Source organism: Pelobates fuscus, chromosome 1 (assembly GCF_036172605.1).
Source record: "Pelobates fuscus isolate aPelFus1 chromosome 1, aPelFus1.pri, whole genome shotgun sequence".
Taxonomy (NCBI): domain Eukaryota; kingdom Metazoa; phylum Chordata; class Amphibia; order Anura; family Pelobatidae; genus Pelobates; species Pelobates fuscus.
Window position 1 is genome coordinate 487,830,896 of NC_086317.1, and position 27,634 is coordinate 487,858,529.

A 27,634-nucleotide genomic window follows, 5' to 3' on the forward strand; every position below is an offset into this window, starting at 1 on the left:
ACGCACACACGCAGTGTCAGAGACGCGCACGCACACACGCAGTGTCAGAGACGCGCACGCACACACGCAGTGTCAGAGACGCGCACGCACACACGCAGTGTCAGAGACGCGCACGCACACACGCAGTGTCAGAGACGCGCACGCACACACGCAGTGTCAGAGACGCGCACGCACACACGCAGTGTCAGAGACGCGCACGCACACACGCAGTGTCAGAGACGCGCACGCACACACGCAGTGTCAGAGACGCGCACGCACACACGCAGTGTCAGAGACGCGCACGCACACACGCAGTGTCAGAGACGCGCACGCACACACGCAGTGTCAGAGACGCGCACGCACACACGCAGTGTCAGAGACGCGCACGCACACACGCAGTGTCAGAGACGCGCACGCACACACGCAGTGTCAGAGACACAGACGCACACACGCAGTGTCAGAGACACAGACGCACACACGCAGTGTCAGAGACACAGACACACACACACACACACACAGTCAGACAGACACAACGGGGTTCTCTTTCTCCCTGGTGGTCCAGTGGCTGATGGGCGGGCGGCGTGGGCGGGCGGCTGGCGAGGGAGGACTTCCCCTGAGCTGTCTGCTCAGCTCCCTCGCGCGTCGGAGTGCGGTTGGGAGCTGGAAGATGACGTCATATTCCGGCTCCGCCTCCCAGCCTTACTCTGTGGCGCGCGAGGGAGCTGAGCAGAGTGCTCCCTCGCCAGCCGCCCACCAGCGCCGCCTGCCCAGCATGTCAGTTAGCCGCCAGGCTAACAAGGCATTTGCCCTGGGCATTTGGGGGCGGCGTTTTTTGCCGCCCCCTGGAAAATGCCGCCTAAGGCGCCTTGTTTGCCTCGCAGCTACAACGTCCCTGCTTAGATGTGTAGGGCTAGGAGTCTTCTCAGATTTCAACTATGAGTTGACAGACCTTCTGTGTTTGTGATACACCTAGTGCTCTCTTAAAGGGACACTATAGTCACCTGAACAGCTTTAGCTTAATTAAGCAGTTTTGGTGTATAGAACATGCCCCTGCAGCCTCACTGCTCAATCCTCTGCCATTTAGGAGTTAAATCCCTTTGTTTATGAACCCTAGTCACACCTCCCTGCATGTGACTTGCACAGCCTTCCATAAACACTTCCTGTAAAGAGAGCCCTATTTAGGCTTTCTTTATTGCAAGTTCTGTTTAATTAAGATTTTCTTATCCCCTGCTATGTTAATAGCTTGCTAGACCCTGCAAGAGCCTCCTGTATGTGATTAAAGTTCAATTTAGAGATTGAGATACAATTATTTAAGGTAAATTACATCTGTTTGAACGTTTTTTTCTCTTGCAGGCTCTGTCAATCATAGCCAGGGGAGGTGTGGCTAGGGCTGCATAAACAGAAACAAAGTGATTTAACTCCAAAATGACAGTGAATTGAGCACTACAACTGCTTTATTTAGCTAAAGTAATTTAGGTGACTATAGTGCTCTCTTAAATTTCCATAAGATGGCTTGCTCAGCAGCTGCACACCTTGGCAGCATTTCATTAGTTCCTTTATTTAGACCCTTACTCTTCCCCATCCTCTTATTTTCTGCAGTCTGATGATACGGCTTCGTGACACCCTCAAACAGTGTCAGGACTTGAAAACTGATAAAAACCAGCTGGAACGCAAGAATGACCAACTGGCAGAGGAGAACGGGGACCTTGCATTTAAGGTACTCTGCTTATTGTGTCACCAGGCATGCCTGCTCCTGCATTGCTTTTATCTATCCCATATCCTGCCGTGATATCACATTTTATTTTTTCAGTGGTTCTGTTGTGTTTCTCTAAATGATTCACTTTAGCATTTCCTGCGATTCTGTGAAAAGATGTTATGAGTCTTGTATAATAGTGACACTATTTTAATATTCATTTAAAATGCATTTCACACCCAGATCTATCTCCCTCCTTCACTCCCTCTATGGGCAGTCATACATGCCAGATCTATCTCCCTCCTGCACTCCCTCTATGGGCAATCATACATGCCAGATCTATCTCCCTCCTGCACTCCCTCTATGGGCAGTCATACATGCCAGATCTATCTCCCTCCTGCACTCCCTCTATGGGCAATCATACATGCCAGATCTATCTCCCTCCTGCACTCCCTCTATGGGCAATCATACATGCCAGATCTATCTCCCTCCTGCACTCCCTCTATGGGCAATCATACATGCCAGATCTATCTCCCTCCTGCACTCCCTCTATGGGCAATCATACATGCCAGATCTATCTCCCTCCTGCACTCCCTCTATGGGCAATCATACATGCCAGATCTATCTCCCTCCTGCACTCCCTCTATGGGCAGTCATACATGCCAGATCTATCTCCCTCCTGCACTCCCTCTATGGGCAATCATACATGCCAGATCTATCTCCCTCCTGCACTCCCTCTATGGGCAGTCATACATGCCAGATCTATCTCCCTCCTGCACTCCCTCTATGGGCAATCATACATGCCAGATCTATCTGCCTCCTGCACTCCCTCTATGGGCAATCATACATGCCAGATCTATCTCCCTCCTGCACTCCCTCTATGGGCAATCATACATGCCAGATCTATCTCCCTCCTGCACTCCCTCTATGGGCAGTCATACATGCCAGATCTATCTCCCTCCTGCACTCCCTCTATGGGCAATCATACATGCCAGATCTATCTGCCTCCTGCACTCCCTCTATGAGCAGTCGTACATGCATACCAGATGTGTTTAATAACTGCTGACAAGATGTGTGTTAATGTTCCTCAGACCTGTAATAAATCTACATAATGTCTTTTATTGCTCAGGTGCGGGACCTGTCCAGCCGCCTGGCACAGTTACAAGATGCCTTGAACGAGACAACTGAAGAGCACGATACGTCACTGGCGGGATGGCAACAGAGGCAGAGTCAGTTAGAGACTGAGCTTAATGCAGCTATCAGCCAAAAGGTAACCGTAGGTTCTGCAGGGGACCACCAATCGATCAGCTGAACCAGCATATCTTGACGTTGCTGTAAGCAGAAGATGTTGTGTGAGGGGGGTGAATTGGAGCTATAGTCCTTCTACCTGCATTCTTTATCTGGAAACTTGTATGTTTTTGCTGTTAGGTTGAATTTTACCTTTGGATCTCTTCCCTTAGAAATGCCTGGAGGAACAACAATTAATTCTCCAAGGAAAGGTCTCCATTCTTGAGGATCAGTTGAAGAAATTGGGGGAGAGCGCATCCCAAGATAAAGGGGAGAGGCTGGGAGACGTCCTGAAGGTATTGGATTCCTCCATTTCTTGCTGAAAGAGACTGAGCGTGGATAGTGTTGCGTGGTTTCTGAGAGATGCAGTAAATCCTCCCACCAGATTCCTTGCGCGAGTATTCTGCCGGTAGCCCTGGATGGGTGGGCAACTTTACAGAACTCCATCACATGGTCTCCAAATTCAATCTGCCCTGTAACCTTTCATTGTTTGTTAGTTGCATATTATATTAATGAATGTATTCACAACCCATGCACTGCTAGTATAGGATTTGGGCTCTGAATATTAAGATATTATGGGAGGTGATTAGCTTGCCTAGTTTTTAGTTTGTGTTTTTTTTGTGGCAGAGTAAAAAAAATCCATGTTTGGTTTTGTTTCAGCTATTTTATTTATTTATTTTTAGTTGGAAAGTCTGCAGCAGGAAGTCGTAGCTCTTACTTCAAAATGCACGGCTCTTGAAAGTCAGATTACACGTTTGGAAAAGGAGAAGATTGAAGCAATAGGGGAACTGGAAATGCAGAGATCCCGACTTGAGTCCGAGAAGATGCAGCTCCAAGATATTGTCACCAACCTGCAAACTTCTCTCTCTGAGATTACATTCCAGAATGAGAGGCAAAATCAAGAGGCCAAAGCTCAGGAGGAAAAGCTAACGTGTCAGATCACCACATTGAAACTAGAAATGTCAAAGATGTCAACCTCCATAATGCAAAAAGACAAGGAGCTCCTGGGTCTCCACCATGAGCTAGAAGAGGAGAGAAAACAGAACGGTCTACTGGTTGAAACAATCAAGAAGCAGGAGGAGATTTCAAAACAAAATATTGAAGGCCTCAACCACCAAGTAGACCAACTTAGCACTGTAGTGAGACAATCTGAGGACAAAATGGTAGACCTTACTCAAAAACTTGAATGTGAAACCCAGCATGTTGCTCATTTAAAACAAGAGTGCAAAGAATTTGTACAAGAAAGAGACTCTACTCTCACAACGTTCAATGAGTACAAGCTGGCTAAAGAGGACGAACTAGGCATCTTAAATAATAGGCTCCATCATTTGGAGGAAAACCATCAAACCAGTTTAGCAGCAGTGGAAAAGCTAAAACGAGAGAAGGCAGAATTGTCTCTAAAAGTCCAAGAATTAGATGCAACGATTTTAGACTTGATTGCCAAATGCCAGAACCTAGACTCTGAGAATGACACACAAGGTAAAGCACATGCAAAAATTGTCGAGTCTCTAAAGTCGCAACTTATCGAACAAGAAAGTAAGCTTAAAGTTTATGAGCAGAAAATGTCCGGAATGGAGTTCACAACTAAAGAAAATGCTCAGCTTAAAGAGAACTTATTTTCAATGGAAGATGCGATTAAAATCTTAAAGGAGCAATTGGAAGATGAGAAAACTAGATATGCTAACTATGTAGAAAGTGAGGGTAAATTGGTTTCTAAGCTTCAAGAAGATCTTAAGAAACTCTCTGACAGCAGAGATCAGACACTTGGGGAGCTTAATGAAGAGAAAGCATCCAGCAAAAGACTTGAATCTCAACTGAAGGACTTAGAAGAAGAATACCGGCATAGAAATGAACATCTGCAGGTTAAACTCTCCGAAACCTCATCTGCCATCAAACATCAACAGGCAAAGCAAGAGGAGCTGACAATGGAAGTGGACAAATGGAAGTCAAAGTATGAAGAGGCCCAACAAGGCATTGCTCAAAATTCTTGCCAGATGGAGGAACAAATTGAAAGATTGAAACAAGAACACTCTGCAGTTTGTCACACATTAGAGAAGGAGAAGGCAAAATCATTGGAATTGGAGTCCCAGGCTCAAGAAACCATGTCTGTCCTATTGGAGAAGATGTCTAAGGTTGAATGTGAGCTGTCCAAAGCGCTGTCAAACATTAAGGAGAAGGAGATTGAGGAGCAGAAATTGAGAAGCGCCGTTCAGTCTTTGGAGGAAAAACTTGTGCTACATCAACAAGCAGAAAAGGAGCAATTATCTCAGCTGGAGGCACGTTTTAGTAAAGCAACACAAGAACTTCAAATACTGTCAAAAGAGCTATCTGAAGAAAAGCTTCAGAAAACAGAGCTTGAATGTAAAATAAAACAGCAAGAAGAGCAGAAATCTGAAAAAATGTCAGTCTTGCAATCGAAAATGTCCACTGCTCAGGCTGCTATAAAAGAACGTGAAGGTGAAGCCCAGAAGCTCTGTGAAGAGGTGAAGTTATTGAAAAATCAACTGGAGGAGTCCAATGTCAAGTATCAAGAGGTAGCAGCTCAGAAAGCCCATGTGATCACACAACTTGGGCAGGAAAAGGAGAGAGCTTTGGCAGACCTAGCTGCTGAGAAGATTTCTAAAATAGAAGTGGAAGCTCAGTTACAGAAATCTCTAGATACACACAAAAATGAGTTCAGCTCCTTACAAAATGAATTGTCTCGTTCTCTGGACCTTATTACACTGAAGGAGAGCGAATTAGAAAGACTTACAAAGGATGCAACTTTGAGGGAAAATCAATTGCATCTAGAGCAACAAAAGGTGGCTAAGCTTACAGGAGATTTGACCACTTTAAAAGCATTTGAGGAACGATCTTCCATGCTGGAAGAAAACGTTAAAAACTATGTGCAAAATGCTAAAACAATGGAAGCGGAAATCACTAGTCTAAAAGCAGCAGTTTGTGAAAAGGATAAAGAAATCCATCTTTTGGAGCATAATCTCAAGAGCAAGGAGAAGGACAATGCTTCCTTCCAAGAGCAGTATCAAGCCACACTCGGTGAGATGCAAGTTCTTCAGGCAAACATGGCAGAGCTAGCAAAAAAATGCAGTGAGCAGGATCAAGCAATCGTTCGTGCTCACAAAGAAGCTGCTGAGGCAAAAGCCATGGTTTCAGAGAAGATTTCTGTGTCGGAACGACAACAAGAGGGTATTGAGGACCTGGAAGCAAAAATCCAACGAGAACAGCAGAAGACATGTGAGTTAATGAAGCAGTTGGAGGATGCTCGATCATCGCAAGCAGACACAGAGTCCTCCTTTGAGGCATTAAAGAAGGAGTTATTCCATAAGGTACAAGAATTAGAGCAAAGCCAAAAAGCATTGAATGACTCAAACATAGCGCTCTCTTCTGCTCTTTCAAAGTCACACGAAACTGAGCAGTGTCTAACAGAAGCTAGAGAAAACGCAGCTACGTATCACGCTGAAGTTGGGAGGAAAACTGAGGAAATCGCCTCAATGGAAGCAGAGGTGAAGAGCTTAACATCAAAAGTCATCACCAATAAGAAGTCCTCCATGGAGTTTAACGAGTTGTTAGTAAGGGAACAAAACAAAAACACATCACTTGAGGGCCGTATCGCCACACTCCAGGCAGACATGAATGCATCTTCAAAGGAACTGGAGGTGAAGAAAGGTGTGATTGAGAATCTGAACACTGAAGTGAAGAACATCCATGTGGAAACTGAAAAGCAAAGGTTGTCTTTAGAAGAACTGCAGAAAAAACTCTCATCCCAATATACAATAAAAGAGGCACTTGAACAGGAGATTCAGTCTTGGAAGCAGTCCTGTGCCCAGAAAGAAGAGCAAATGTCACATCTCCGAGATCAGCTCAGCAGCTCCCAAAACATGCTGGAAGAACTGAAATCCCTGAAGAGCAGTAACCAGGAACTAAAGGCAGAGCGGACGGCTATGGATAAGAAGCACAAGGAGGAGTTTGCAATTCAGCAGAACAAGGCAGACTGTCTGCAGACAGAACTTGAAAAAACCAAGGGAGAGCTTGAGCAGCTGCTGGAGCTGAAGGATACCTTGAGCAGACAAGACCAAGTGCTACAGGTTTTGCAGAATGAGAAAGCAAGTTATGTGGCTCAGATTACCGAGCTCCAGCAGGCTAATGGTCAACTGACTGTCCAAAACAAAGCTTTATCCGAAGATCAAGGGGCGAAGAATTTGGAAGCTGAACTTGCCACGATCAGACAGCAGCACTCCCAAGAGCTCCAAATTCTCCATGAGCAGTTAGAGAGGGCAGTTGGTGAAGGCAAGGAACAAATAGAAGATCTCAGCAAAAAACTGGAAGCTGTTACCAGCAAATACGACCATGCAAAGACGAGGGTAATGGACGACCGGCAGAAGTTCCAAGAGGAAAGGCAGAAACTGCTTCTTCAGGTACCAGTCCAACATATACGTTTTTATTTATTTATTCTGAACTTTTCGGTCCTTAGGAATCCATACTAAGTTAAAGGCAGTTTTGTGTGATTTTAATATCGTATTGTATCTGATCACGTGTCATACAGAACCACATCAATGTGACCATAATTTCACTAGTACGATGCAGGAAACCTGAACTGGTCAGTCATTCACTTTTGTGTTGTGCAATTCTTTATGTAGATATGGTAACTGTTGTAGATATAGTTCCTCTCACAAGCTTACCTTCCAGCTTTAATTGACAGGAAACATTTTTATGTATTCAATGAGCTGAAGGTAGCTGTGGAGTAATCTTGGAATTTGTTAAAATCGGTCTGTAAAATGAGGATCTAGTAACCAGTCCTCAAGACTTTCCGATGCCCAAGATTGCTGTGTACTAGAACTCGCTCTCTTAATCGCAGCTTATTTCCTTGCAATGTAACACACAGGTTGAACAGTTGGAAGCTGCAAAGAAGGAGCAATCTGAGCAGGTAACGAGCATATCCAACTCGCGTCTGCAGCTACTTAAACGGTGATGGTGCATGCCGCTAACACACCTATATGCAACGCCATCTGTGGGTTCACACGCCACCGCTGTTTTCGTTGTGAACTGTTTGCAAAAGGCACGCGGCAGCATGCAGGATATCGCACAGGTGTGAAGCGGATATGCTTTTTCACTCGAGCGTGCTCTGAGCATTGATTCCTCGTGTGCTTGTAGGGTGCCCCCTTAAGGCTTCCATGATACATTGCAGGTTAGAAGACTTTCTGTTTCCTTGGCACCTTCTGCTTTCCAACAGCCGTACGGTATCCTCCTGTCCCTTTAATTCTGCCTAATTTATTCCTGCACTCAGAATGTCTGTACAATGATTAGCTGCTTGAAAAGGTCCCGTAGAAATTAGACCCATATTATATATGTATCTCTATTGAAAACATTCTGTGGCCTTGTCCTAGGCTAACATTGGCCCAAATTCATACAGAGGAGCCTTTTTACATTCTTTAATAAGTATGTTAAAGGTACCTTGCTCCCTCTGTCTTGGAACATGGCTAACCCCTGCATCCTGTCCCTTTTTTGTGGCAAACAGTTACCAATGAACACAGTCCTTTTGTGTCGAGTCAGACACCCTTAGTACAGAAAGTTGGTGAATACCTGGAGGTTATTTTGATTTTTTTACTATAAAAATACTCTTATTAATCTTTCAAACTAACTGTGGCCTAATTCATTTCACTACTTCTATTGGATCCAATCTACCCAATTGTGTACCCACCATGCTTCCTGCATCTCCCACCTTTCAGTGATCAGAGTCTCCTAGGAATAAGTGTACGTCTTCCACTGACCGTGTAAACCTGATCGCTGCATGGCTAGTAAGATTAGGAGTTTCAATGTCTGTATTGCTGGTGGGAGTTAAAGTGAAGACCCGATCTAAAGGTTTAGGTTGGCTAATAACTAGTTGGTTAAAGTCCGCTGCATGTTCATGTATTGCTACCGCTGGTTTGGGAGCATTTAATATGTGCTTAGAATAGGCAGATCCATAATGAACTGGGACCTACTGCCTGTGAGCAAGATGGGAAAGGTGTTATACCGCGCTCTAGTGGAATACTTACACACTCCTACGAGCCCCTGCTTGTTTAAGCTGCTTGTATTGCTGTGTTATGGGAGCTTTGTGCTTGCTGGTGGAAGATTGTGTGTATTTTCTGTTCCAGGTGCAGGAGCTGAACAAACAGTTGAGTCAGCAGGAGAAAACCCTGAAAACCCAACAGCAGAAGCTGAAGGTACAAGGCCCTGTGCCAGCTAAGATGCCTTATTTTAGTACTTTGTTTGCATGCAACATCTGTTATTAGTTTATTTGTTTTTCTATGGAAGAAAGCAACGTATGCTCAGCTGCAGGCCTTCCATTACATAACTTAATGCCCAGCTCACTTATGTGGGGTATTTACAAAAGGGCAATAGCCCCAGGGAGGGGGTGAGCCCCCAGACTAGCCTGGTGCTTTGTTTAATGTCTTCTTGTGATTCATGTAGCTGAGAGAAAGTGAGATCAGCGTGGAGGTGGAGAAGAAGCAGAATCAAGTCACCGAGCTGGAATCCCTCCTGGAGCAGCAGACGAAGGCTGTGGAACACTATAAAACACAGGTAGGTTGGGATTTTATAGCTGAACTCTGCCTTATGATTATTATAGCCATTTATATAGCGCCAACAGATTCCGTAGCGCTTTACAATATTATGAGAGGGGGGATTTAACTATAAATAGGACGATTACAAGAAAACTTACAGGAACGATAGGTTGAAGAGGACCCTGCGCAAACAAATTTGGTTAGGATAAAACATGTCTTTCAGGGGTTAATTTTCATTCTGTGCCGAGGGCAGACTGGGCACTGTGCATGAAGAACAGCACAATTAGGGCGTCTGTAAAGCTAAATGTGTTATGTTTTCCTCTTGAACTGTGCTTTAATAAGACAGAGCATGGTATTGGCACCAGGTGGGCAGTGCATCCATTGTCATCTCTATGAGAAGTATTGAATTATTGGGTTGGACAAAATGTCATCTAGTCTGAGTTCAGCCAGGTGGATCAGAACAAGCTGTATTAGAGCTGAAGTTTAGTGTTTTTTGCAATCTAAATCTCCCTACCCTGCTATTTGAGCCACCTGAAAAAATTTAAATCCAGGAACTATAGTGTTTAAGTTGAGAGGTAACCAAATCATAAATCCTTCTTCTATTTGGTACACACCATGCACATTGACACCTTTTGTACCATCCTATTGGTGCCCCCAGTGGTCAAGTATGCATTTGATCCTGGGGCCCATTTGGTTGCAAATTATAGCTTGCTCCATTTGCTCCAGGAATCTTAGTTTTTTTGTTTTTGCACAGATGGACAAGGCCAAAGCTCACTACGACGCAAAGAAGGTGCAAAACCAAGAGCTGAATGAGAAACTGGAGAAAACGGCCAGGGAGCAGGAGCAGCTGTGCAAGGAGAATTCCGAGCTCAAGATGGAGTCAGATCGTCTCAACAGGGAGCTTCAGCACTCCCTGCTCCACAGTAAAGAGGTGGAACAAAACTGCAAGAACCTGACCAATCAAGTGAAGACTTTAGAGGTGCAGGTAAGAGTCTTAAAAATAAGCCCAATAGCCTATCAGAAAACAAGTCAAAATATAAAACAGCTGCCCATTACACTGTAGGGCATTTACCTTAAAAAGATAGTTGACTTCCCTTTTTCTGCAGTGCTGCACCAATCTCACCACTTTTAAGGTAAATTGTTATTTTAAAGCTGTAGTGTCAGGAAGGCAAACGTGTATTAATGACACTATATTGTTCCTTTAAGTAGAAAATCTAATAAGTAAATGACAATCTGCACACACGGACCATGTGTGAACCATCTATGGACCGGTTGTGGATCTTCCGCTGCTACGAGACTGCAGTGTGATTTGCTCCACCCCCTTCGCATTAGATTTTTATTTGTTGATGCCTATTGCAAATTGGATGTAATACGATCTAGGGACAAAACCATTTAGAGTTCGGACTTTCCACTTATGATGTATATGCTAAAATGTTCAATCTCTCCCATTACTCTGGTACATTTCCTTCACCCTTAAAGCATGCAACCATAACCCCGATTCTGAAAAAGCCCAAACTCTCCATCCAACTGCCGCCCTATAACTTGCCATTGCCTTGCTTTTCAGCACTTCTTAAAAGAAACCGTGATCTAAATTGCCCTGTGACTTTACATGTAAATGTTAAAGGGACATTTAAATGAAATCTAAATCGCCATTTAGTAGATATACCCCAATGAAAGCATGCATTTCATTGTGCATTTTTTGTTCCATTGGGATATATCTAGGGACACCTTGTAAAAGCTGCAGATCACTTGTCTGAAGCCAGTTGGGTATTGCATGTTTTAGGTTGTGTTCTGCCATGTCGTCTCCTGACGATTTAACGTGCTGTAATCTAATTTGGAATCTTTTTGCATTGATAACCCCTCTCCTGCCCCCATAGGTGGAATATGCGGACCGCCAGTTAAGGGAACTGGGCAAGTTTCAGGTAGCGACTGATGCCATGAAGGGCCGAGAAACAATGGGCCCCCCACGTGAAACAAGGCGGCGGGGACACGCGGACGTCAGTATTGACAGTCTGGACTTGAGCGATGAGGATAATCCAATGAACTCTACTGGGTATGAAAGGTCTCTCTGGATGTAGAACCTCACTGTGAATGCACATAGCTTACCGTCTGACTCCAGGGCAGCAGACAATATGCAGCGGTTAGAACATCCCTGTACCGAGCTACTGTTAGACTCGTTCCTGCAGTTTAATTATCACACCCTTAAAGACTAGAACCCAGATTAGAATACTGTAGGAAGCCTTTCACATTCTATGTGTATCCTGGAAGCCTGGTATGTCTGCTTTCCTTGACCACTAGAGATTGATCACTAGGAAAGTAATCAGGAAGAGCGTCCTCCGCTCCTGATCTGGAGGGGTAGCATAGCCCTAGATCAGAGTAACCTCTCTCTGTTAACAGTGGTGCTGTTCACTGGTTTGTTACTGCTAGGCATTTTCCTTTGAAGAGCATTTTTGATGAGGGCTGTATATAATTTACTTCCGTGGGCTGTATGATGGTCAGTATAGACCAGCTGGAGTTTTCCTTTATAGCCAGAAATAAGTTGGCTTTACAGTTTGTATTTGCCTGAAGCAGACACTTGTATTTAATTAGCAGGCTCCTGCGCGCTCTATTAAGAGTTAAACATTCAGTAAGATGCAGAATATTTTCAGTTAATTTGGTGAACATGCTTTGTTACCTTCTCAGAAAGAATGGCCGCTCCCACCAAGAAGCCGCATCTTCAGGCAGCCCAGACTCTTTGGCACAGGGTCGCTTGCCCCAGAAAGTGGAGTCTCTTGAGAGTCTTTACTTTACCCCTATCCCCACCCGGGTCCAGTCAAAGATGGACAGCAGTATCGGCTCCATTGGTGACCTGTCCTTAGACTCCAGTAAGAAGACCCGATCTGCTCGTAGGCGGACAACCCAGGTCATCAACATCACAATGACCAAGGTAGGAGTAGATACTTTGCAATGTTTCCTATCCTTGGATTATCAATGAGATGCTGCAGTTAGTAGTGTTACACGAGTCACCCTTTCAAGCCTACAATAAACAGCAACCTAGTCAGAGACTGATTAGCAGTTCCGCAAAGACTTCTCTATGCACCCCATGGGTACATGGGATCATAATGGTGGGTTGTAAAAGATATGTGAGATATTAGGAACTGATATACAAGGGGTGAAGAAGGTTTGGATACCTTGTGTTGACATTCTCTGACACAGCGGATTCCAACTCCCATTGATTGTTTAATTTTTCATGCTTGGTGGCAGCGACTTAGGTCAGGCAGTCTGTGGTATCCCACGTGGCAGCACATCTCCCGTACAAATCCACACATTATCTAAATGAATTGACTCCGCTTCTACTAAAGCTTGCGGGTCATTTAGAAGATTAGTTGCATATTTGCTACTGTGTTATCCCATCAAGTTCCCTCTCATCCTGCCGATTAAAACCGATGTAACTCCAAGCAAAAGATCCTTAACAAAGGAAATGGTATATTAAATGTTAAGACCTGTGACCTGTATGGGGAGAAAACAACGTGCATATAAACACAATATCCAGCACATTGCTAGTTTAAGTATTTTGTGTAGTGATATTTGAGAAAATAAGGAGGTATTGCATTTTTAATTTCTTATTTTTCTAAAAAAAAAAAAAACAAAAAAAAAAACTTGTGAAAAAATGATTTCTAATAGCCGTGCTTGAGTTATGTTTCTACTCATTCTATTTTTAATATAGAGAACAAAAGAAGAGACGGTAGAACCCGAGAGTGCTAACACATCTTTCTACAGCCTGCGCTCTGCGTTGTCTCACCAGAGCCTACATCAAGAAAAACCACGGAGAGGTGGGCGCCCTCAGCCAGCCTTCTCCGCCCCAGCTTTGTCCAGCCTTCCATCACAGGAGTCCCTGATAAGACCGGATCTGACCTCCTCCGATGACAGCCTGAATAACTCTGTGCTAATGAACTTACCGGGCTACAGACCCACCACCCGCAGCTCCGCACGGCTTTCACAAGGAGGTAACTAGTTCTGCACTGCACCAGATATCTAGTGTGGTACTCTTTCCTAATCTAACTTGACCTATTCTTCTAGTCCAGCATTGCACCCAATATCTAGTGTGGTACTCTTTCCTAATCTAACTTGGCCTATCCTTATAGTCCAGCACTGCACCTGATATCTGGAGTGGTACTCTTTCCTAATCTAACTTGACCTATTCTTCTAGTCCAGCATTGCACCCAATATCTAGTGTGGTACTCGTTCCTAATCTAACTTGGCCTATCCTTATAGTCCAGCACTGCACTAGATATCTAGTGTGGTACTCTTTCCTAATCTAAATTGACCTATCCTTCTAGTCCAGCGTTGCACCCAATATCTAGTGTGGTACTCTTTCCTAATCTAACTTGGCCTATTCTTCTGGCCCAGTGACTGACCATTTCCCTTATTTTTTGTGAAATCGTTTTTAAACCTCTTATCTCGAACATCAGTTTATAGACGATCCTCTGTCCATAATCATAATAAAGTAGTCTGGCGAATAACCACATGGGTCTGTCTGTCCACTGGCTAAGGTACAAGGCTGAATAGAATACAATAAACCCATTTTGCGATCGATGTATTCTGGTAAAATAAGTTGCATACACTAGTATTTTTCAATACTCCAATATCTGTTTAGTAGTATTTATTTTTTACTCCCAGGTCGCAACAGTTTCTACATGAGCACTTGTCAGGACGAGCCAGATCCTCAGGAAGACTGGAATCGGATAGCGGAGCTGCAGCAAAGGAACAGAGCATGCCCACCGCACCTTAAGACCTCCTACCCACTGGAGTCCAGGGTACGCATTATATGGAGCATACTATACCTTTATTCCCACTTGCCCTGCTCTTGTCAGAAGGTCCAAATAGTTTGAGTCCATTCTTTCTAAAGAAGGACCTTTCACAGAGCTCTAGGCCAAGTGTTATTGATAATGATTCATTGTTCATTTTGTTTCCCAGACTGTGCATTGTATAGTTTTTGGGGATTTGTACGCAATGTCTAACACACTTTGTTACTGTTGCCTGAAACACCTTAAAATGTGCTTTCCACTTCGCTGGTGGACTCCAGTACCAGTCAGGCCTTGATCACTTGAATAGTCAGATGTTCTGGATCAAACTTCATTTTAGGATGTCTAATTATAAATGTGTAGAGCTATACACATGGCTTTTTATTATGAAATTATAATACAATGTCTGATTGATTGACATTTTTTCTGACCCACCAGCCGTCGGTTCTGGCTGCCACCATTACAGATGAAGAAGTGAAGACTGGAGACCCTAAAGAGACTCTGCGACGTGCCACCTTGCTACCTTCCCAAATACAGGAGTCCACAACGTCCACCCGAAGGATGACTCTGGCTTCTTCAGAGTTTGATCACCCTTGGGGCGGCAACATCACTACACGGCAGCAGAGGAAGAGGGTGTCTGAAGAGCCCCACCATGGACCGGACACTCCAGAGGTGAGGAGGAGTAAATGCACAGCAAGCTGTTACTGCTACCTTTAAAGTGTTTGCTGGTTTTGATTCCAGTTAAAAAGTCATATTACATAATAGCCAATACCATTCTAGAAAGCCATACTACTTTTTAGCGCCATGCAGTTTAAAGCTAGTGGGTTTAAAATTCACAAGTACAAACGATGTTTTAAACTTGCTTTTTTTTTTCTCTCCCTATCCCCATAGTCTAAGAAGTCTGCCAGCTGCTTCCCGCGACCCATGACTCCCAAGGACAAGCACGACCCGCGCAAATTGTCTGTGGCAGAAAGCAAAATTAGGGTCAGCCAGCCGGTGAGTCTTCAAGATTTCAGTGCCGCTTCTGTCTAATTTACAGCCTTTTTATTATTGTGAGCGGACCTATATCTCCGGGCCCAGCACACACACAGCTCAGAAATAACAAAGCTGCTGTTTCTATTGGCATTCAATCTCTCTTCTGCTGAGTTCTGCAGATCATTGATTTCAGTTATTGACTGATGGCTCCCATTGTAAGCAATGCCAGTCCTGTCACACAAAGGATCAATAAAATGAGGTTCACATTGTGATGGCTCCTCTTGGCTTATTGATTTTTCTTTATCTTACAGCAGACACAGGCCAGCCGGCGGCAAACTATGACCTTCAGTATTCTAAACACCCCGAAAAAAATTGGCAGTAGCTTCCTGAGAAAGAATGCTAGCAAAAAGACTGAAACCCCTCAAATCAGCCCACGAACGAGAGGGTCAAGTGTTAGCACCAGCAGTACTTCCTCCAAATCCCCACTTCATGCAATCCGCAAATCACCAAGCAGACGATCTCCCAGGGTCTCCCAAGCAAAATCCCCCAAGAGATCAAACAAGGTGGGTTCATTTTTTTTTTTTTGACATTCTTTATTTAGTTTTGTTTTTCATCAGAAGGTAACAGTACAACCATTTTTCAACGTAACAATGTTTCGCTAATGACCTCGTCTGGGGTATTTGCTGGCCTGCCCGTGGGAACTATTGGAAGAGTCCCCTTATGTACTGGCATACCCTACCCCGTGTCGCTCTCTCTGCTGTATTACTGAGCTACTGTTGGGGCTCCGCTGGTATTTGGGTCCGTGTGGGTTGGTGGTGTCAGCCTCGGAAAGACTGTTAAGGGCGCATTTCTCCCTTTCCCCTCCCTCCGTCCCAAACCCCCGTCCTGTGGTCTCGAATTTTGGGCGGAGAGGGTTGTGTGAGTGTGATGGTAGGCTGGGAGGGTAGCTTGCTGTGCGGTTGGGTCAGGGTTCCTCGGTTCGAGGGGTGGGTCATGCCCTGTCTTCTGGGGGGGGTAGCTGGGGTTGCCTTGTGGGGTTTCCCTCCCCTAGGGTCTCGGCCTCGTCAGCCAGGTGGGTGGGTAGCATCTTACGGTTTGGTTGTTGCCTTTGCATGTTGATGCGGCTTGTGTGGGGCGGCTAGTTTGGCAGACCCTAGTTTGCCGGGGTCAATTAGGTCCCATCGTCTTAGTCGCGGGATTGGGTGTTGTGGTGTCCGTGTGCGGTCCTGGGTGGATAGGACTGCCCTGAAGCTGCCGACATCGCCTAGGTCTCGGTCGGGGGTGAGGGGTCCGTGTGCTGGCCACCCCCCTGGGAGACCTATGCGGTACTATGGCGGTACCTTATGGTCTGTCTGGCGTCAGAGCCAGTCTGTCTCGTGTGAATCCCCCTGTTCCCCCGAGGGCCCCTAACCGTCCTGTGGGGGTGTTGTGTGTGTGGGGTGTGCACCCTTCGGTTCGGTTGTCTAGCTGTTTTCAGCGAGTGCGTCTCTCCCTGCCCAGTCCCCCTCCCGCTTATGACCGCCTGTGGTGTGCGTGGCTCTATCAGTCCCTTTCATGAGCTTGCGTAGGTCGCGTGGGGTCAGTCTTATGTAGTTGGGGGCCCTTAACGTTTGTTCCGAATCCTGTTGGTTGAGGAAGTCGGTCGGGTCCCTTTGGGCGCTAGTGCGAAGCAAGGGTGGTCTTCTGCGGATTGTACACTTTTCTTCAATATAGGGGAGCTGGTCGGGGAGGGTAGGAGGGGGGGTCCTGCGTCCCAGTATCCCGTGATCTCCCATTATCCGTCCCCAGCTCCTCTCCTAGGCCCCTGGAGAGTGCAAGTGAGTGCAAGCCCCGCCCCCGGTCAGCCATGTAGATGGGATACAAGGGGTCCACAGGCGGGTGCAGCGCTCCTGAGTCCCCCGTAGATCAGCCGTGAGGGTCTCCATCGTGTATGTTTCGTCCACCTCGTCTATCCATTGTGCTATCGTGGGGATGTCTGTCGATTTCCATCTGGCAGGGATCAGGCTTTTGGCGGCATTGAGGAAGTGCCTAATTAGAGATTTCTTATAGCGTGGTACCGGCATCTGTGTATGGTTAAGCAACATAGGCAAGGGTTACATGGGGGGATGTCCTTGTCTAGGATTTCCACCAGTTTGTCGTGGATCTGTTGCCAGTAGCCTGTGATCTGAGGGCATGCCCACCAAACGTGCAGGTCCGTTCCTTCTGCGGCTTTGCATCGCCAGCATGTACCGTTGGATGTTAGCCCCATGGTTCTTAATTTGGACGGGCTCCTGTACCAGCAGGTCAAGATTTTGTAGTTAAGTTCTTGCATTTTGGTACTTAGTATCCCTTGGTGCGCTGGGATGTGTATCTTCTCCCATTGCTGGTCCGTCAGGGCGACCCCCGTGGCCTGTTCCCACTTGGAGTGGAAATGCGCCGGCGCCCCTTGGTCAGCCGTCATGAGCATTGCATAGAGTAACGAAATTCCTCGGGTCAAATGTTCACCGCTAGAGCAGAATGCCTCAAATTGCGTGGGGTCTCTGTGCAGTAATTGTCTCCCTTGGAGGGTGGCGTAGTAATGCTTAACTTGGTGGTAACGGAATTAAAGGAGGCCCGAAGGCCTGGTTTGTGTTAACATAGTCGTGTATGTTTTCATTCCTGTCCTGGGCTTCCCTCCCTCCAAAGCCTTCTATGTCCCGCTGTCGCAATCCGTCGGCCAGGTCGGGGTTGTGTATTTCCGGTGTCATGGGCGCGGGGTAGGTCGTGAGCTGCAGCTTGTAGCGGATGATCGACCATATCCGCAGTGTCGCCCCAATAAAGGGGTGGTTCCTGAGTTCCTGGTCTCGCATTGGGACCTGCGTCCATACCACCAGCCGGACCCGTCCCCTAGCCCATGTCCGTTCCAGATGAACCCATTGCTTTTCCGTGTCCTGCACATGCCAATCGATGACGCGTGAGAGATGGAAGGCTTGGTAGTATCCCTGTATAGATGGTAGTCCCGTGCCTCCACGGTGCTTCGGGAGGGTAAGCTGTGCCCTCCTCACTCTCGGCGGGCCCGACGACCACACGAATTTCAATATCGCGGAGCCCAGGGACCTGAAGAAGACTTGTGGGATAACTATTGGGATGGTCTGGAACAGATACAGCAAGCGTGGTAGCAAGTTCATCTTCACTGCATTTATCCGTCCAAACCATGACACACAGAGCTTCCCCCATCGCGTCAAGTCAGTTTGAAGTGTGCGGAGGATGGAGAGAAAGTTCTCTTGGTAGAGCCGATTCAGGTCTTTTGTCAGCCAGATCCCTAGGTATTTTAGTCGTTGCGGGCACCACCGAAAGGGGAAGTGTGCTTCCAGTTGTTCCACCAGCCCGTGTGACCAGGATATGGGGAGAGCTTCCTACTTTGTCGCATTGAGTTTCAAGTTTGAGAATGCTCCAAAAGCATCAAATGCCGAGAGTAAGTTGGGTAGCAAGACCAGTGGATTTCCTATAAAAAAGAGATCGTCTGCGTAAGCCGCTACTTTATGTTCCCTGCCGCCCTGGGTGAACCCCATGATGCCCCCGTCCCGTCTGACCACCTCCGGAAATGGTTCCAGAGAGAGGGCAAACAGGAGGGGGGACAGGGGACACCCCTGCCGGGGTCCCGTTTTTTATCGCAAACGTCGGGGATAGGACTCCGTTGATCCGGAGCTGAGCCCTCGGGGTCTCGTATAGCGCTGCGATCCATCGCAGGATGTTGGGGCCAAATCCCATCTTCTGTAGCGTGGTTTGCAGGAACTGCCAGTCCACCCTATCAAAAGCCTTATCAGCGTCGGTGGAAAGGAGAAGGCTACCCCGCACGGAGGTCTGTTGTGAGTGCATGATATTAAGGGCCCGGACCGTATTATCCTTGGCTTCTCTCCCCGGGATGAAACCTGTTTGGTCCGGGTGAATTAGGGTGGGGACCAGTCGGCCTATGAGAGTCGCCAGGATCTTTGTGAATAGCTTAAGATCGGAGTTAAGCAGCGATATAGGCCTGTAGCTGGAGCATGCAGCCGGGTCCTTGCCTTCTTTGGGTATGACCGTTATGGTTGCCAGGAGGGTGTCCCCCGGGAACCGCCCGTCTTCTAGGAGCGAGTTCAAGCCCTGTAGTAGTTCCGGCAGCAGTATCTCTCCAAAGGCCTTAAGGTAACGCGAGGGGAGCCCATCTGGTCCCGGGGCCTTGTTGAGCGGAGTATTTTTTAGGGCCCCCTGGAGCTCCTCAATCGTAATGGGGGATTCGAGTTCCTCTTTGTTCTTGCGTGAGGGTCCAGGTAACGTGTTGGTCCAGGTATGCTTGTACCTTCGTTTGTCTCCTGTGTGTCTCAGTGTCTGTCCTGTCGGGTGCAATGTTGTAAAGTTTGGCATAGTATTCCCAGAATTCCCAGATTATCTTGTCAGGGACTTGCGTAAGGGGACCACTGCGCGTCTTGATTTTAGTAATTTGACTCAGGCGGCGTTTCTGCTGTAGCATTCTGGCGAGCAGGCGGCCACACTTATTGGAGAACTCGTAGAAGTGGCGGTTGGACTTCCGTAGCGAGTGCGACAATTGCTTTGACAGTTGGTGTTGTAGAGCGCGTCGGGCTTCCAATAACGCCCGGTATACCTCTTCTGAGTTTGTGCTTTTGTGCTCTTGGTCCAGTTTGGCGACCCGCGTATGGAGCTCCGTTAGTAGCTTGTGCAGCTCCTTCTTCCGCGCTGTGCCGACCTTGATGAAGTGTCCCCTAATTACGCACTTATATGCCTCCCAACGGGTCAGGTGCGACGTCTCCGTGGGGTCGTTTTCTTCGAAGTACTGGCAAAGCACTGTCTTAGCGTCTGCGAGGGCTATCGTGTCGGCAAGCAGTTGGTCATTTAGCTTCCATTGCCGGCGTGTGGGCTTATGTACGGGTGCAAGGTGGGTTCATTAATGAAATTAAAAACCAGGCACATTGTATTTTAACAAGTAGGCCCCAGCTGCAGAACTACAACTTCCATGATGCATTGCTAGAGGAGTTGTCGGGCATTGATTGAAATCCAAGAGGAGATGGAGTTTACATCATTCGCACCAGACATTCTTTTAAAACAAAAAAACCTGATATGCAGAATAGCAGGAATGGTTCCACACGGAAGGCAATTTAAAATGTTTTGAAGTTGAAATGTAGCAAAATTTGGTGAAATGTTTGAGGGAAAAAGTTTCCTAGATTAGGGTTTGTAGATAATTTATTCGTAGCCAAATATATGGCCATTAAAATAAGCAATATATATATCTTTTTCTTTACTATCCCCTTAAAATAGTGCAGATAAGGTGTAAAGACTGCACTTGTTTTAAAGGTAAGATTACTGACAGTCTTTTGCAATTCTACCTCGATATCCAGGATTCCTGGTTTTAAACAAGTCCTACTGTACATGGCTGGACAGAGTATTACATACGTTGTATCCCAGTATTTGTTGTTGTGTGGAAATGCTGTTTACTTTGATGTGATGAATTTGGGTTCTCTCTCAATCAGGCCGGAGCACGATGAGCATCCGCAGGTAAACCAGGTGTTTGTGTGGTGTGAGGCCATTTATAAGACACTTTCTTCCTCTTACACACATCTCACAAAATGTAATGGAATGTGGTTAATGGATGGAAGGAGTTCTATCCTCCTTGGTCAGAGCAGAGTTGGCGGAGGGTTAATCACAGCCGACACAGAACTAGGAACCTGAAACTCCCACCTGCCCAGGCAGGCACACTGCTGATAAATAATATTTCATATTGATTAGCCTATACATATAAACCTTAATTGAGTGCATTAATTATCCATCAATTAATTTTACCATCCGGGATCCATTCGTGAATTGTGCCATCCGGGATCCTAATCTGTTTGCACATTCAACTTGGTAGATGGTAACTGATCAGCATGATTAACCCCTTGCCTCTCTGGCTTGCTTCTCTCCATTAGACAGCTAATGATTATAATCTGAATTTGTATAATTGGCATACTGCTAGATTGTAGCATCCTGTGTGCAACATGTGCTCACAATTTGGAATTTAAATCATGTTTCTGGAATTTATCTAATCTATTACTTTACACTAAAAGTTATTTTGGGAAATTCCATTCTTTCTATGGTGATGGTATCAGGTAGGTGAGCAGGTTAGTTTTGGTTTCCATTTCCCAGCTTACCTGCTCTAATCTTCACCCAGAGGCAAAATGACTTTCTGTGCCGCTGGTTTCAGACAAGTTCCACAAACGACTGCACGTGGCGTTAGTCTCTGCTGAGCTGTACAGGAGGCTGTATCACTTCATTCTTCTAAATAGAAAGTGTGTGAGGGGGGGGTGGCAGTTACCCACAACACAGAAGAATCTGAAAAAAATTCTATTTCTATTTTGCCAATATATTCTAAACTTGTCTGAAGCCTTGCAAGGCAAATGAGTATGTATTTCTCATAATACTTTATACCCTATATTATTATGAAGCAAAGGATGAACCAATAAAAATCCAATGTGTGCACACAAAGTATTTCCATAATTGTGATTCTGTAGTTAAATCTTGGTACATATTGGAGTATGGCGATTGAGGTTTTTTTGTATCCTTTGCTGCCCTGGTTTCAGATTCACACTCCAGTTATGAATTCTGTGTTCTCACATTTCTAATGAATGTTGCATTTAAAAAAAAAAAAAAAATTTAAAGTGGGGGGAGCCTCAAAAATTTTCGGGGAAGTAGAAGTGGGTTCAGCTCTGGGGTTTAATGCTGTGGCACCCAATAAATTGTTCAGTCTGTTAATGTTTCTGTTCTGTATGTCTGTATGATTTTTATATATATTTTTTTTCTTGCAGTTTTTTGAACGGAAGCAGTCCAAGAACAAATGAGGTCATGCTTTGAATGGACACACTTTGAATGGACTGCTTTTTATACCTGCTATTCGGCTGCACCAAGAGCCCGCCGGATTAACGCGTTTGTTTCCGTGGCGTTTTCATCCCAACGGCAGCAAATTCATACTTTGTACATTTCCCTATTAATGCATATTATTATAATTATGTCTTTAATTCGCGTTTAATTTTTGGCTTTCACGATCTAGAACGACTGCTGCAGTCACTACAACTTATCACCAAGATTTGGTCAAATATTTTTTTTTTTTTTTTTTATTTTTTATGTTGCTGGACAAGCAAAAACTTATGTTTAAAAAAAACCTGCAGGCTACACAGCATTTTTAATGCGGGCTTTCTAAATATGGCGGCGTGTGCAGGCTGCATTTTATGGGTAGGGAGGGATCGCTAGCCTTTGATCACATTACGATTAATGTATGTATATTGTTTGACAGATGGTAAGCTAACTTTTTAGTGCCTTATTGCTGTGGCTCTGTAAGGTGTGGCAGTTTAATTTATTAAAAGCATTTCCATCCCTGTACTCTGTATTGTAGCCGTATCAGCGAGTCTGGCCATCATGTGGTCTCTACAGTGCTCTGTCTGGGAGTATCGTGGACTAGCTGAAGGGTAAAATGTCTATGAGGTTAATCGCTGGCAAAATTACAAAGATTGCTTTTGTCATTGTAACAATATATTTCACGCACAATTTGGATCATATTGTGAACAAGTCTTTAAAGACCAGAACACACGGCTTGTGTTCCTTCACAGATGGTTTCACTTGATACTATTCCTGCCATTAGTCCTATCCGAAGGAATGTCTACTCTCCTTGCCTATACTGTAAGTATATACTGGGCAAGCCCATGATGCACACAGGTACACCTGGCCCTCCTACTCCCAATCTCCACGTTGCCAATCCTCACCCAGGCTCCGTTTCTTCCCGGGCCTCCCTTCTTGGTGTCACCTGATATTCCATTTTACATCCACTGCCCCTTTCACTGTTCTCTCCTCCCTTATGCACTGTCTCTTTAAACACTCAGACATGGTCTGAATTCATTTAATCCAACACTTGCGTAACTTTATCCCCTTGTACGGATGACAAAGCTAGTTCTACTCTGTTCTCTAGTAAGTATGATGTATGATGCTTTGTATTTTAACCGGTAAAATTGATCGTACAGCTCTGAACTCCTTACAGATGTCTGTTGGATTATGTTATGTGTCTTCGATGAATACATTTCTCCTATTTTCAAGAGCATCAAACGGCCTTTCAGATACCTGGGTATTATATCTGCCATTAGAATTGTCTGAATCTTTTTTTAATTTAATGGAACGTTATTATATTTTTAAACCTGTTCCTTTACACTTTTTTTTTATTTTTTGTGATTTAAGACACAAAGTAATGGAATTATATATAATTTTTATTTTTTTTACCCATATAAAAATGGCTAAATAAATCCGTCCTTCATGTGTCTTCCCTTTATCTGGCGTTGTACGTCTCTGCTTTCCAAGCCGGGAATGATGGGCAGCAATCTGTCTGTATGGAGGCGTGATGTGGAGCCCGGTTTAAAGGGTTTTAATTCGATTATTTTGTAGAGTGACATTCCTTTAGATGTTTTTACTTTGCTGACACGAAGCATTGCAGGGCAATCCCTAACATGTGGCTAACTATAGTCTGCCTAAAAATAAAAATAAAGCCTTTGGAATAAAGTATTTGTCTTCCTGTTATTTACAGGTGATATTTTTAAAATTAGAATATCGTGCAAAAGTAAATTTATTTCAGTAATGCAACGTAAAAGGGGAAACTAATATGAGATAGACGCATTACATGCAAAGCAAGATGGTTCAAGCCGTGATTTGTCATAAGTACAATGATTATGGCTTACAGCTCATGAAAACCCCAAATCCACAATCTCAGTAAATTAGAATATTACATGCAATCAATAAAACAAGGAGTATACATAGAACAATATCGGACCTCTGAAAAGTATAAGCATGCATATGGACTCAGTACTTGGTTTGGGCCCCTTTTGCAGCAATTACTGCCTCAATGTGGCATGGAAGCGATCAGCCTGTGGCACTGCTGAGGTGTTATGGAAGACCAGGATGCTTCAATAGTGGCCTTCAGCATTGTTCGGTCTCATCTCTCTCATCTTTCTCTTGGCAATGCCCCAAAGATTCTCTATGGGGTTACGGTCAGGCGAGTTTGGTGGCCAATCAAGCACAGTAATCCCACGTTCATTGAACCAGGCTTTTGGCAGTGTGGGCAGGTAAAATGAAGTCAGCATCCCCATAAAGCTCGTCTGAGGAAGGAAGCATGAAGTGCTCCAAAATCTCCTGGTAGACGGCTGCGTTGACCCTGGACTTAATGAAGCACAGTGGACCAACACTAGCAGATGACATGGCTCCCAAAATCAACACACTGTGGAAACTCCACACTGGACTCCAAGCATCTTGCAGTGTGTGCCTCTCCATTCTTCCTCCAGACTCTGGGTCCTTGGTTTCCAAATGAGATACAAAAGTTGCTCTCATCAGAAAAGAGGACTTTGGACCACTGAGCAACAGACCAGGTCTGTTTTTCTTTAGCCCAGGTAAGACACTTCTGATGTTGTTTGTTGTTCAGGAGTGGCTTGACAAGAGGAATATGACATCTGAAGCCCATGTCCAGGAGGATCAGTCTGTGTGTGGTGGCTCTTGATGCACTGACTCCAGTCTCAGTCCACTCCTTGTGAAAGTCCCCAACACGTTTGAATGGCCTTTTCCTGACAATCCTCTCCAGGTTGCGGTCATCCCTGCTGCTTGTGCACCCTTTTCTTCCACACTTTTCCCTTTCACATAACTTTCTATTAATGTGCTTTGATACAGGACATTGGGAACATCCAACTTCCTTCGCAATTACCTTTTGGGGCTTTCCCTCCTTATGGAGGGTGTCAATGATGGTTTTCTGCACAACTGTCAGGTCAGCAATCTTCCCCATGATTGTGATTCCTACTGAACCAGACTGAGAGACCATTTAAAGGCTCAGAAACCCTTTGCAGGTCTTATGGCTCACTTAGCTGATTAGAGTGGGACACTGTGAGCCAAGAATATTGCACCTTTTCACAATATTCTAATTTACTGAGATTGTGGATTTGGGGTTTTCATGAGCTGTAAACCATAATCATCGCACTTATGACAAATCACGGCTTGAACCATCTTGCTTTGCATGTAATGAGTCTATCTCATGTATTTAATTAACCCTTTTAGGTTGCATTACTGAAATGAACCTTTTCACGATATTCTAATTTTTCGAGTGTTAAGACCTGCAGGGGAGATGTTACTGCAGTCCCTTGTTCCTTTTCCAGCTGCTGAGTATAAGTGACCATAACTCCAGCAGGGGGTAGAGATGAATACAGCTTCACGACAATCCTTTCCAATAGTTAGAGTATCCTTTCCCCAAACATGAGCCAAGACTTCATGAAGGGTGTAACAGAACTAAAGCTTTATTGAAACAGGCTGGCTTTTATGGGGGTCCTCATGCAAGAGGACCTCCCAAAACAAACAAACATATTACCAATCACTGTACAGTATTTTCTTACTACACGCCCCTTCCTCTGCCTGGAAGATAGTGAGATAAGTTAAAGGTTAAATCAATTATCTCCAGGCAGAGGGCACACATTTTACCCCAACATTGGAACACCCCTTTCCCCACAAGGTATCCCCACAAAATACATATCCCCTGATAGCCCCGAACTGGGAGGCAAACATATCCAAATTTCGCCCAGATCGGTTCAGGGGTTTTTAAAAAGTGTGGAAGTCTTAGTTTACCGACCACACACGAGGCTCCTGCCCAAAATGGTTCCACGAATTCCGTGTGTGGGGTCGGTCGCTTGGGAAAAAGGGCGCAAACTGTCAAAAGTCCCGAAAATACTCTCCTGGCTCATAGGAGCGATTGTTCCCCTGGTCCATACGGGGATAACTACCGAATGCCGCCCTTCTGGGTGTTCGGCAAGTTGGAGAACCGGCCGTCCGGTAGTTTTCAGCGGTACCTCGCACGGTCGAGTGTCCGATTTTAGTTCCGGACACTCGACGACCAAGTCCCGCTGACTCGCCTCGTGCGGACAAGATGGCCGCCGTTTTCTTTTCCTCGTGGCGGGCGGCTATACAAACAACGGCCACCCAGGGAACACTCAATTGTCGGTGATGCAAACTGCCGAACGGATAAGCCATTGTTGGCAGAAAAAGGGAATTAAACACAATACATAGAAGAAAAAGGTAGCTGGGGTCTCTTTTCTTCACATTACTCCCCCTTAGTTCCATGGGTCGGCATACCCGCCTAGACCCTGCCGGGTTGGCTAGGGGATGTCCGGGTGGTAGCATTAAGAGTCAGAGTCTGTCTGACGGGAAAGTCCATCCGCATTACCGTTCTGTTTGCCCGGACGGTACTGCAGTGTAAAATTGTATGGTTGCAACGCTAAACTCCAGCGTAACAACCGGGGATTGTCTCCCGAGACTCGGTTGAGCCAAATAAGAGGGTTGTGATCAGTTAGTAGCGTAAAAGCTCGGCCGTAGAGGTAGGGTTGAAGCTTCTTTAAGGCCCATACCAACGCCAAGCATTCCTTTTCTACGGTGGCATAGCTAACCTCCCGAGGTAGTAACTTCCGACTGAGGTATGCCACCGGGTGTTCCATGCCATCTTCCCCCACCTGGCTCAGCACGGCTCCCAGCCCAAACATGGAGGCATCTGTGTGAACGAGAAAGGTCTTATTAGGGTCTGGGGCCGCCAATACTGGAGCTTTGCTCAGAGCTACTTTGAGACTTTGAAACGCTGCTGCACACTCCGGGGACCACGATACCTGCTTGGGTAGGGCTTTTTTGGTTAGATCGGTGAGGGGCTTGGCTAGGGTGCTATACTCGGGGACAAACTTGCGATAGTACCCTGCTGTGCCTAAGAAAGCTAGGACCTGAGTCTTAGTGCGGGGTTGGGGCCAATTTGCTATGGCCTCTATTTTGGCGGGCTCGGGCCTCTGTTTACCCGAACCTACCCGATGCCCCAAATACTGGACTTCTGCCATGCCCACATGGCACTTCTCGGGTTTCAGGGTAAGGCCGGCTTCCTGTAATTTGTGGAATACCAAAGCCAAGTGCCCCAGGTGAGCTTCCCATGTGCCGCTGTAGATGGCGATGTCATCCAAGTAAGCACATGCGAAGTCCTGCATTCCTTCCAGAAGTCGGTCCGCCATCCGCTGAAATGTAGCCGGGGCATTCTTCATCCCAAACGGCATAACCTTAAATTGGTATAGCCCGAATGGGGTGACGAAGGCTGACTTAGGGATGGCAGCCGGGTCTAGGGGAATTTGCCAATAGCCTTTACACAGATCTAAAGTAGTCAGGAAGTGTCCACTAGCCATGCGATCGAGCAATTCGTCGATCCGCGGCATAGGGTAGGCATCTGTGATTGTCCTGTCATTTAGTTTCCGATAGTCAATACAGAAGCGAGTGGTGCCGTCTCGCTTCGGTACTAACACTACCGGAGACGCCCAGGGACTCTGGGAAGCCTCAATAACCCCTAGTTC

General features: G+C 45.7%; 1 protein-coding gene across 10 annotated transcripts in view; it reads left to right on the forward strand.

The window, feature by feature from the left end:
• Nucleotides 1–22,625, forward strand: part of NUMA1 (nuclear mitotic apparatus protein 1) — a 61,608-nt gene extending 38,983 nt beyond the window's left edge. For 4 of the 10 annotated variants that reach the window (XM_063432850.1, XM_063432840.1, XM_063432858.1 and 1 more), the window contains 16 exons: nucleotides 1,579–1,696; nucleotides 2,802–2,942; nucleotides 3,133–3,255; nucleotides 3,643–7,374; nucleotides 7,842–7,883; nucleotides 9,094–9,162; nucleotides 9,410–9,520; nucleotides 10,256–10,486; nucleotides 11,379–11,554; nucleotides 12,184–12,427; nucleotides 13,208–13,487; nucleotides 14,161–14,297; nucleotides 14,724–14,957; nucleotides 15,177–15,281; nucleotides 15,572–15,823; nucleotides 20,152–20,464. In XM_063432850.1, the coding sequence (XP_063288920.1) occupies nucleotides 1,579–1,696; nucleotides 2,802–2,942; nucleotides 3,133–3,255; nucleotides 3,643–7,374; nucleotides 7,842–7,883; nucleotides 9,094–9,162; nucleotides 9,410–9,520; nucleotides 10,256–10,486; nucleotides 11,379–11,554; nucleotides 12,184–12,427; nucleotides 13,208–13,487; nucleotides 14,161–14,297; nucleotides 14,724–14,957; nucleotides 15,177–15,281; nucleotides 15,572–15,823; nucleotides 20,152–20,196 (6,040 nt within the window). In that variant the 3' untranslated portion in view covers nucleotides 20,197–20,464. Of the gene's footprint in view, nucleotides 1–1,578; nucleotides 1,697–2,801; nucleotides 2,943–3,132; nucleotides 3,256–3,642; nucleotides 7,375–7,841; nucleotides 7,884–9,093; nucleotides 9,163–9,409; nucleotides 9,521–10,255; nucleotides 10,487–11,378; nucleotides 11,555–12,183; nucleotides 12,428–13,207; nucleotides 13,488–14,160; nucleotides 14,298–14,723; nucleotides 14,958–15,176; nucleotides 15,282–15,571; nucleotides 15,824–20,151; nucleotides 20,465–20,743; nucleotides 20,769–22,054 lie in introns of those variants that run through there. The other 6 variants (XM_063432876.1, XM_063432921.1, XM_063432884.1 and 3 more) reach the window with 4 other exon arrangements.
• The last annotated feature ends 5,009 nt before the right edge of the window (nucleotides 22,626–27,634 follow it).